The sequence below is a fragment of the Dama dama genome, chromosome 3 (assembly GCF_033118175.1).
Source record: "Dama dama isolate Ldn47 chromosome 3, ASM3311817v1, whole genome shotgun sequence".
In the NCBI taxonomy this organism is placed as follows: Eukaryota; Metazoa; Chordata; class Mammalia; order Artiodactyla; family Cervidae; genus Dama; species Dama dama.
The window spans coordinates 45119002-45130475 of NC_083683.1; the positions used below are offsets into that span (position 1 = coordinate 45119002).

At 39.0% G+C, this 11474-nt stretch overlaps 1 protein-coding gene across 8 annotated transcripts in view; it reads left to right on the top strand.

Annotated features, from left to right (window-relative positions):
* The window catches only part of SLC11A2 (solute carrier family 11 member 2), a 33257-nt gene extending 22357 nt beyond the window's left edge, over positions 1–10900 (top strand). For 7 of the 8 annotated variants that reach the window (XM_061127764.1, XM_061127797.1, XM_061127770.1 and 4 more), the window contains 3 exons: positions 551–704; positions 2323–2376; positions 8793–10900. In XM_061127764.1, coding sequence (XP_060983747.1) covers positions 551–704; positions 2323–2376; positions 8793–8870 — 286 coding nt within the window. In that variant the 3' untranslated portion in view covers positions 8871–10900. The remainder of the gene's footprint in view (positions 1–550; positions 705–2322; positions 2377–8792) is intronic. The other variant, XM_061127806.1, reaches the window with a different exon arrangement.
* The last annotated feature ends 574 nt before the right edge of the window (positions 10901–11474 follow it).

Sequence of the window (11474 nt, forward strand, 5' to 3'; positions counted from 1 at the left end):
AATAAATAAACACAACATTGTGAATCAACTATACTTCAGTTTAGAAAAAATTAAAGAGAATGGAGACCATGAATTTAACAATGGAGGGCAAGCACATTTTTTGTTTCTGGGGGGAAATTTTTTAGTTTTTAGGGCTTTAACTCTTCAACTTCAGCCACTGAAGGTTAAAGCATCTTAAATCCATGTTAAATGATCTTAATGAGGGAGGCATAAGCTAATACCTATTGTGTACATCTCTAAAGTACATGGGGTATTTAAAAGACTTGTTGCATCTCCAGGGACTCATGACTTTTTCACTTGTAAGGCTTGTTGCATTTTTAGGGGCTTAAGTAATAGGGATTACTTGATAGTGTTTTTTCTTCTTCTTCCTCTTTCTCCTTATCATTTTGTAACTTTGGCCCATTTAACCTAATCTGGGACATAAGCACTTTTTGGTATATTTTGAAATGTCACGTATTCCTGTCCTGTGACCCCAAAAGACACAGTGTCCTTTTCTGTTTGTGGACAGGTTGGAGTATTCTACCAATAACTGTGCTGATTCTTTTGACAGAGGCTGGAGGATTGCAGGCGGTATCTTGGTCTTTATCGTCTGTTCCATCAACATGTACTTCGTCGTGGTTTATGTGCAGGATCTAGGGCATGTGGCATTGTATGTGGTGGCTGCAGTGGTCAGCGTAGCTTATCTGAGCTTTGTGTTTTACTTGGTAAGTCCAGTTGGGAGGGGGCAGGGGTGGTCAAGGGGGGCTGACACTCAGAAAGGACCCAAAAGAGCACATGGTTATCTGTCTTCAGGCCGTTGACACAATTTACGTGAAATCGTTAAACCAACTGTGACTAAAGATTATTTTTAACCATAAATTTTCCCTTGGTTCCTAAGAGCTATCATTTTTCTAAATCTGTCACTCTGTCTGATTTCCATTCCTAATAATTCCTAACAAGAGAGTGTAGTATGTTTGAAGAACTCGAAGAAGATCAGCCATGTAGAAAGTAGAGTGGTATGAGATGGGGTTGGAGAATGTAGCTGTGTCTTGTGATTTCAAATCTTTGGAGGGCAGCACATGTGAGTTCACAGCCCTGCCCAGCTCTGCTACTTAATAGCTGTCCAATGATGACTCAAATAAATAGTGATGATCTCTTATTGAATTATTCTAGAATTATTAAAGAATGATGGTTATAAAACAAGCTACATAGAAAAGGAATGCAAAATAAATAAATAATAAGAAAAGGAATGCAGAATTATAAATACCTAGATAATAAAAAAAATTGTCAAGAGTCTAGAGTAAATTATGTAAAATGGTAATAATAGTTCCCTTTGGATGGTGGGATTGTGGATATATTCGTTTCTTTGTTTTCAACTTCTGTAACATTACTTATATCAGTGAAAAGCAGCTATGCCAACAACACATCTCCCTCATTAGTCTACACAGGTTTCTCTAAAAATCACAGGTGCTGAGGATTAGGGACAGCCGAATTTATACCGTGTCTGCTACAGAGAATGGGAAGACTGGATGATAGAAACCCCTTGCTCATCTCATAACACTTACCTAGTCCCTGTGTCAGTGTCTGCCAGAGGGTAGATACTTGATTGGGAAAATCATTTTAATGAATGTTGAGAAATTATGTCTTAGATAGATATAGCTCTGCTTTTTTCCTTCCCAGTAAACCATGGGCACACTAAGATTATGCTGACCCTAAAATAAAAGGACTTACCTCCAGGAAACCCAAGTAACTCAGTATGGCCTTGACAGAAATTGTTTTAACAATTTGCTGTAGGGTGACCCTTGGTGGGGTAGTGGTTCACATTTCTGACTTTCACTTCAAAATCCCAGGTTCAGTCCTGGTCAGGGAACTGAGCTCAGCAAGCACGCCCCCTACCTGAACGCCTCCCCCCACCCCCCAAAAAAACGTGCTGTAGAACTTAAGGGGATCCTTCCTTCATGCAGATCAGTTACGAGTCATTCTTAGTCACCCTGAGGCTATAGAACATGTTGAAGACCCGTTTTCCAGGCTGAGGACTGGTTCTAGATGAATTACTACTGTTTAGTTCAGGAGACTATGGCAGTTGTATTAGCCAGTCAGTCATTGCCCTGCATTGTGAGGAGTGGAGTAGGACTGAAATGGGCTAGTGGTTTTCAAGGAATTCCGCCAGAGAGTCGGATAAAAGAAACACCACAAATCCAAAGCAGTAGGAGCAGAGGGAACTGAGTATTGAAATTAGTACAGCAAAGAGGTTTGCATCTGAGCAGTGCATTGTGGGCGGTGAGGGGCGTAAGTGGGCTCTCCAGAGGGCTCAGCAAACCATGACCATATTTTCTCTTCTAGGGTTGGCAATGTTTGATAGCACTGGGCATGTCCTTCCTGGACTGTGGGCACACGGTAAGCATCTCTAAAGTCCTGCTGACCGAAGAAGCCACCACTGGCTATGCTAAGTAAACACTGCTCACAGGTAGCCATCAGAGCCAGTGTGTTTCTATGGTTTACTGTGTGAACATAGCCAAAGGTATGTGCTGGTGCACAGACTGCATTTAGGACTCAGCTGTTGGTTGGGAAAGACATTGTTGCGTATTTGTTTGAAAGATAGCATTATTTTTTCTCTTGAATTCCTAACCTGGTAACTGGATTAGCTAGGATCTTTGACAGCTTGACATCTGCTCTCAAACGGCACTGAACTCTTTCACTGTCCCAGGGTCAGCTTGTTTTATCTTTATGTGAGATAGTTCTCAGTGCATGATTCTTAACAAGACTGACTATATGTTAAAAAAATGTACTTGGAAAATGCAATACATTTTTCGTAATACAAATTACAGAATAGGTATGCAAGTTTTATTTATCAAAAAATAATGGATTTAAAAATCTGAGAAATACTTTCCTTATGCATACCCTTTGAATTAATTATAAAAAATAGAATCTCAATTAGGGTGGTTTGATTCATATTAAGTATAAAATTTATGAGATAATCTACCTCCATCAGGTTAGGATTCTTTTAACTTATTTTCACTTTAATTTCATTGAAAGTTAAGAGGGGTGAGAAAGCATTAAAGAAGATGATAAATGGACAGATGGTAAAACTCACTTGTGGTCATGGTGACTAATACTAATCTCTTCCGAAAAGCACTCTGATGATTTCCCTCAGAGATTGAGAGCTTACTGAAGTGTTCTTGGGAGTCCCGATTTTAATAACTCTCATGTTAGTACAGAGTTCTTATATGGTGTTTCTTCTTGAGCACTTAGAGTTGGGAAACCTTCCCCTTCCTCCTCTAGGAGGGTAGCGATAGAAAAAGATGGTAGCATTTATGAACTGATGTTCTCAAGAGACTTTGGGGAGAGGTGAAAAAACTTGAAAGAAGAGGAGCCATCTGTTTTATTCCTAAAAAAGACCTTCTACCAGAATCATCATGTTTTTCTGAAGCATGCCCAAGATGACTTGCAAGGCAATCTGAGGAGCTCTGGATGTGAGCGTTGCAAAGCTCGCTCCCTCTCAGCGAGTCCTTTGGTGTCACTATGGTTGCCAAGTCCTCTCTGCAGGGTTGCACTGAGCTACCTCTCTTCAGCCATTCCCTCAGAGGGAAAAACTCAGAGACCAGATGGTGGAGCTCTGGAGTCAGAGGAAATGGGTCTCTTCAGCATGGAGCTGCTGCTCTTCAGCCACTTCTGACATTTTGACATGTGGAGCCTGACACCATGTGATTATCTCAAACCAAGTCACATTGTCCAGTGAAGATAAATAATCAGGTCTTTTATAGCCACTGACTTGGAGAGAACAGTAATGGGAATGCAATTGAAGGACTGCATTTTTGGTGTCTTCCTTCTGGAGTGCCTATTGATTGATGTTCTCTGTTCACCTGAGCCCCTAAAGGCATTGTTTCCAATACTTTGTACACAGTCAAAAGCACAGACTGAACGGACTGTCTTTTACATGGCTTTAAGGGTAAACTTCTGTGTTGCACTGACCATACCTTTACCTCAGCCCCTCCAGTGACACACCATAGAATCATGAGAGACAAATTCCCCAACCGTTCCTCCCTTTCCCCTACCATCATCCCCTAAACTGTTGACAAGGGCACTCTGTAGATTTTGGGGACTGACATCTTAAGCTCTCATCTGGCCTCAGTAGGTGAGGGCCATGTTGACAGAATTCTTTGTAAAAGATGGTATACTAACATCATTTACCTTTACCTGGAGTTTGGCTGGGTTCAGTCAGTCTCAGATTCACAAATATTTAGAAGCCCAGGTAAAAGCTGCTAGTTTTCTTTTCAAAGTTATATATATGTCTTGCAATGATGAAAACTTTTTTCCCAGTTAAATGTCAGTTTATGTCACTATGTGTGTATTACTTTACAGTGTTAAAAACACTCCCATACTGTATTCCCATGCTTTCAGGTAGAAAGTGTACTTTCTGTTCAGCCACTACTTTGGGTACAGTAAACAGTGTTTAGAACCTGACATCTTCCAGTGCCAGCATGTGCATTTTGTTTGTGTGAAATGTTGAAGGATGTATAATTGTACTTTATGTAAATTGGTCCTTATTCTTTATAAATGTGGCATGAAATAACTGCTGCTATAGCGTACTGGGAATTATCAACAATGGGGAAGAACTGCAATTTGGCTCCTCTGCGGTCCTGCTAGTGGTTTTAGGAGTGGTTACAGTGAGCTTTTAGTGACCATTTAACAGTATGTAAACTTGGTTTGTAATTAAAAAGGTTTTTTTTCCTTTTTCCAATTTGGTTTCCTGAATATTTTTTTTAAACCTTGAAAGTACTCTATGAGTGGGATCTCAACAACTTTGAAATACTGAAACATCAATTACCACCTGGATTGACATACTGGATTCACACTGTTCGTGATTTTTCTCTTTAGAAGGGATAGAGGAATACAGTTGACTTCCCTGGACACCTAGGTGTTAGGGGTGCTGAGCCTCCACGGAATAAAAATTCTGCGTGTAATTTATAGTCAGCTCTTCATGTTTATATTCAGCCTTTCATGTCCAGTGTTCCTCCGAACGTGTGGTTTCATGTTCTCAGATTGATCCTGCCTGGGATCATGTATTTCTGTTGTATTTACCTTTGAAAAAAAATGTATATGAGGAGACTCTTGAGGTTCAAATTCAATTTGTTCAACGCTTAATATAGGTTTAGTTCCCAGAAGACTTGATGAATTATAGACACCAAGCACTAATTTTTATCACCAATTTAATTAGTTTTGCCATTGCTAAAGGTTACATCATTACAATATTTAAAATTGAGAAAAAAATTGTCATTCTGCCTTTTTCTGCTCTAAACTGAACATTTTTCTGTCTGTAGTCTTGTTTCACCATTGAGGTAGGCGTTTATATTCTGTATATGCTGCCAGTAAAAAGTATGAGTGTTTGGAAGATGAAAGGAAAATTGTTTAACTTAGAAAGGAAAGCATATAAATACAAAGACCGGATATAAATACAAAACTCAGACACAGTAAATTACTAGGCTTGTCACCAAACACATGGCATGAAAAACTAAGTCAACCCTTATTTTGTCCAAGATTGTCACTAGAACTTCATTTTCCCTTTCTCTGTCGCAAGTTTTATAGGAACTAAATCCTGTAAATAACACCATAGAAGTTATCTGAGAATTTTATTTTCCGTGTTGTCCTTCCTTATTTAACTCACCCTTCTTACCTTGCTTTTGTTTTGTTTTTTAAATCTTTTTTTGGCTCTGCCATATGCCTTCTGGGATCTTAGCTTCTACCCAGGGATTGAACCTATGGCAGGGATTGGGCTCATGGCATAAAAGCTTAGAATTCCAACCACTAAGATACCAGGCAACTCTTTATTTGGGTGTAATTTCATAGCTAAAATAGGGTGCATCACACTTTGAAGATCCTGATTTGAGACTTTCTTTAGCGCTGCTCTCTGCAGTACTTTGTGTTCCTTCCTTGGACAGGACCAGTGAATCCAGATGTGTTACCTTCTTTTGACACCTTAGCTTTGGAACATTAAAAATAACACATTATTATGGTAGTTGGGTTCTAAGCACTCTGTGTGTGTGTGTGTGTGTGTGTGTGTGCATGCAGGTTTAGTCGTGTCTGACTCTTTTCAACCCTATAAACTATATCCCACCAGGCTCCTATGTCCATAAGATTTTACAGGCAAGAATATGGAAGTGGGTTGCCATTTCCTACTCCAGGAGATCTTCCCAACCCAGGAATTGGACCCGCATCTCTTGGATCTCCTGCATCGACAGGCAGATTTGTTACCTCTGAGCCCCCTGGGAAGCCGTCAGCACTCATATGATCTCATATAATTCTTACAGCAAAAGGATATATATATATATATATATATATTAATATATATATGTATATATATGGCAACTGAAGGGCCAGAAACTAAAATAACACATCACTAATCAGTAGGCATTTGGCATTTGTGCCTGACTAGCTTAATTCCAGAACCCGTGTTATTTTTACTAATCATGCTATACAATACGTAGTATACACTTAATAGTGCACTTTAGACACCAAGCTTTGGTGTTTAGCTGCACTAAGAACAGTATCAAAGATACTTCTCTTAATAGTCTGATGAGTGCTAGAATATGTTTTAGGTCAAAAGTTGCCAATTAATAGACTAATTTTGTTTGGTCTGTGCTGAATTTTCAAAAGTACCTGAATGCTTTTTCTGGTGGGTGTGGAAAATAGGCAGGGCCAGCAACAAGTAAGAACTGATATTCATTTGTGTACCTCTCTGCCCTTGAAAGATTTAGCCAGTTCCTCAGCTATTTAGTTCCATTTCCCAGTATCCCTGAGCAATACAATAAACTTTTCCAGTGAAGGAGTTTTCTCTACTAAGCCATCAAGTGATACAACCTGGAGGTCATGGGGCTAAAAATGCAGCCCTTGCTTACTACACACCCACCCCACCACCTTAGTTCACTTAAGAAAAGGCTGCAGTGGATTGTCAGTGTATCTGACAATTGCTCTTGGTTACTAAAACCTGTGTCGTAAAACCCTGAAGTAAGTATAAAGGCTGAAATCTGAAGTGCTGTGATTCTGCCCTAATTCCAGTGTGACTCTAGTTCCTAGCTAGCCTTCTAGTTGAGAATAGTTTTATCATGGGCCCCATTTTGTCTCATCTTCACACAGTCATCATAAACCTCTGATAGGCATTTTTAATGTCTAAAAAATTATTGAAGACTAAAATGAGATAGGTTTCCCAGGTGGTGTAGTGGTCAAGAATCGGCCTGCCAGTGCAGGAGACGCAAGAGACGTGGGGCACTCCCTGGATCATGAAAATTCCCTGGACTACAAAATGGCAACCCATTCCAGTATTATTGCCTGGAAAATTCCATGGACAGAAGAGCCTAGCGGGCTGTAGTCCATGGGATCACAGAGTCGTACACGACATCACACCCACCACCACACATACACAATGAGATAGTTTGTTAATGTCCTTGGCATTTTAAAGTACACCATTTATTTCTGTTTTACAAATGAGTTGGATAAGGCCCAAGAAGGATACATAACTTGCTCAAGGTCATAGGAAATGGCAGAGTTGAAGCTTGATCCTAGCCCCAGTGCCTTTTGCACTATATTCTGCTAGAAATATTTCTATCAATTTGTAGTGTGCATTTGGCATCCTGAGCACTCATGTGATCTCATTTGATTCTTACAACAGAAGGTTCAGTCTCTATTCAGATGAGATGACTGAAGGGCCCAAAAAAGGCTGTAGGTAGCAAGGGGCAGCAACATTCCTCAAACCCCTGGTGATACCAGTAGGGCTAAAAGGAGACTCAGTGATTGTCCCACAGTGAATGCAAAGGAGAGAAAAAGAGTAAGCTACAACTTCACAAATGCCAATACAAATCATCTGGATTAGGCCTCCTGGAGTGAGTCTGACAATATATTTTTTTGCTTTGTTTTCATATTTATTTTTTGTCCACCTTGGGTCTTGGTTGCATCTCGCAGGATCTTTCATTGCTGTGCACAGACTTCTCTCTAGTTGCTGCTTGTGGGCTCCAGAGCCAGAGCTTGCTTAGTTGCCTCCAGGAATGTGCAATCACAGTTCCCTAACCAGGGGTCAAACCTTCTGCCTGCCAAGGCTGATTCTTAACCACTGGACCACCAGGGAAGTTCCTGGCAATGTGTTTTAAAGGCAGCTAAAGTAATTCTTATAAAGTCTGATAAATGTCTGGGATCCGTAGACTGTCTCCTTTTCTCTTAGCACATGCCATTTTATGTTTCTTTCTTTCGTTTAATGAAAGGCTTTTCTCTGCTCAGGTGCCAAAGGATAATTAGAGCCCAGACAATAGGGCTCAGAATTTAGACCATTTGAACTTTGATTTCTTTTCTCTTTTTCGGCCGTTCTGTGCAGCTTGTGGGATCTTAGTTCCCTAACCAGGAATTGAACCTGAACTGTCTGCAGGGAAAGCACTAAGGTCCAGAGTTCTAACCACTGGACCGCCAGGGAATTCCCTGAAATTTGAGTTCTAACACACTTAGTATTAAGGTATAAAAACTCGCAGTACATTTGCTCTTAATATCCTGATCAGAAACAACCATGCTGAGGTAGAATATGTCACAAGAATAGTTAAAGTGCAAATTTTGTATTTGGCATTAACAAATCCTTAACTATTTCAGCACCTATCAATTACTTTATATATAGTAAACCATTCATATATCTATAAGCCATTTATTTTCTGAAAGAAAATCAGTATAGCAGAACTGAAATAAAAGCTACTTTTATATACTGATTATATATATTTAAATGTCAATTTTAAATACTTATAAATCAGTCTAACCCTTTTCCATCTTTTTGTCCTCAGTACCATCTGGGATTGACAGTTCAACCTGAACTCTACCTTCTGAACACCATGGATGCTGACTCACTTGTGTCTAGATGACTGACAGCCTGAGGGACTATATAAGACCCACTTTCTCTTAGCCCTTTTGTGCCAAGTGTCCTGTTAACATATCTGTTTGTTCAGTGGTGAGTTTTGTTCAAACATTTTGAACAAAAGGTAAAAATTTCCTCATGGGAAGGGTATTAAAGCTGACAGCTGTTAAGTGTAGGTCAGAGACCCACCCACCTCACAATAGTCCTGCAACTGCCAGAGTTAAATGATTAGCCTATGATGGCCACACACCCCTATGGGCTTGTGTCTGGACTTTTGGAATTTTAAAAATATATCTGTGTGTATTTTTATGTAAACCTGAACTTACTGGTTTGGGTAGAGTTTTATATAAAAATGATATTTTGTATTTTTTAAACAAATTTGTTCAGATAAATCATATTTATTTTGTCTAAATCACATGTAACAAAGGAAGAAGAGCACTGCTCTTTTTCAGAATGAACTGGTCAAATAGACTGACTTTTAAAGTGATACTTGACTGTGGCCAGTTAAACTTGACTTGGATTCAATCAACCAACCCTTGGTAACTGCTGGTACTAGCACATCATTTCCAAAAGAAGACATTTCTTTTATGTCTTATTTCATCCTGGTTGTTGGTGTGCTCTGTGATTATTATTTTTCTCTATTGTTGTTTTTCTTGAATTTTTTTTAGAGATATGATGGTATTTTCCAAAGAGCTTACTACCTAGTAACAATATCCAGAAATCATACTTTAATCAATAATCAGTTTTCCATGCTGCATTGTAACTCAGCCCATTCTAGCAGTGTAGGTATAAAAAGAATTCTAACATTGAACTTTATAAAGCCCAACATAAGATAATGGAGGTATTAGTTTTCTTTCTAATGTGTGTATAGTCCTACCATGTCTTGTCTTCCCGCTTTTCCCATTAATACTCCAGACACCATATCTAGGCCAAAGTCTTATTTCCTGGAGTGGCTGATGTTTCTACCGCTGACTCTCCTAGGGAATGCTAAGCATTTTAAGTTTATTTATACCAAGTAGTATGAGATTAGACCTACACTGGGACTTGGAAGATTGGTCCACGTGTCATACACTGCCTGCCCACGTATGGGTTATAAATTTTTTTTGACTCTTCTTCCTAACCAGAATTTTTTTCCATAACATTTTTATAATAAAACATTTAATACTTAAAACTTTCTGCAGAAAGTTTCTGCATATTGATCTGATTGAAAAGTCAGAACCTTTTTAACACCAGGCTCACACCTCTTCATGAAAGTGCAGTTGGCTTACGCTGAATGGCAGCTATCCATTTTTAATGGAATACAGTCTGTGCCTTCGCTCCTTTCCTTCCAGCCCCAAAGGCTTTGCCTTTGGAAACCCCGCAGGCTTTGTATGTTTGAGCATCATTTTCCTCTCTCAGCATAAACCTCGCTGCCTTACTTTAAAACTTTGCACATTTCAATAAGACTTTAAAAAAAAAATCCAGACATTGCCTTTGTCATTTATAATTATTTGATCCTGTAAGTGGCACGGATTTTTTTCTGATTCGTAAAATTCCCTCATTTCTAATTTGTGACCCCTGAAACTTCTGATAAGAGCAATAGCCTTGCAACCCACGATAGAGACCTTCTGATCTTAAAAGTAAAACTGAATTAACCTCATTTATCAGCTTTTATTTGAAAAAGAGACTTAAAAAATGAGTTTCAGTGTTTTGGTTTCTTTTTACAGAGACAGCAACTCTATATGAATCAGTTTGTTGCATTTTTTTCTCCTTCCCTGGGCAGTTCCATTTCTCAGTCGTTTCATTACCAGAGGATGTTTGGGAAAAGAAAAAAAAAAGCAGAAAGAATCCTGTTTTACAACTCATAAAAAGATAAGGTGGTTGGTTAAATAGAGATTAAGTACTTGAGGGGTTTCTGTAGCTTTTCTCCGTTTTTAAATTGTATCTTATTAGGAACAGACTAGAGTTTACAGCAAAAATTTATCAGTATACCTCTCAGGTCATACAACTCCTGTAATCGGAAAACTGTATAATAAAGCAAGCCAAATCATGCTAAAACCAGTGGAGGAGACTGATGTCTAACAGTTAAGTCTTGGACAAACGTTTTTGCTAAGTTAATATTTAATCATTCCTTATGATTTACAGTCTGGATTTCATGATACATGCTTATATAGAAAATAATATAATCAGTCTCCCCCCTTTTTTGACCCCGCTGTGTGGAATATGGGATTCCCCATCAGGGATGGAACTCACGCCCCCCGACCCCTGCAGTGGAAGTGCAGAGTCTTAACCACTGGACCACAAGGGGGAGTCCCAATATATTCAATCTTAAGATTAACCTAGATTCATATACTCACTCAGTTTCTGAGGTTTAACACTATGGAGTCAATTTGTAAAAGGATACTCTGATAGTATATATCCAGGATGTCAGAAAAATGCAATTGAATAGTTGTTACTGAACAGCTGCTGCTATATAACTGTGTGCTGGCCTAATAAAAAAGTAGTCAGAGCATACCCAATAGTCAGGGAGGCATCAGAGGTTATAGCAGCTGATAAAAATAGCCTCAGTTTTAAACATTATGATATTAAACACCAAGCCTTTGTCCCAGAAGTATTGTACAAATTCAGGTTT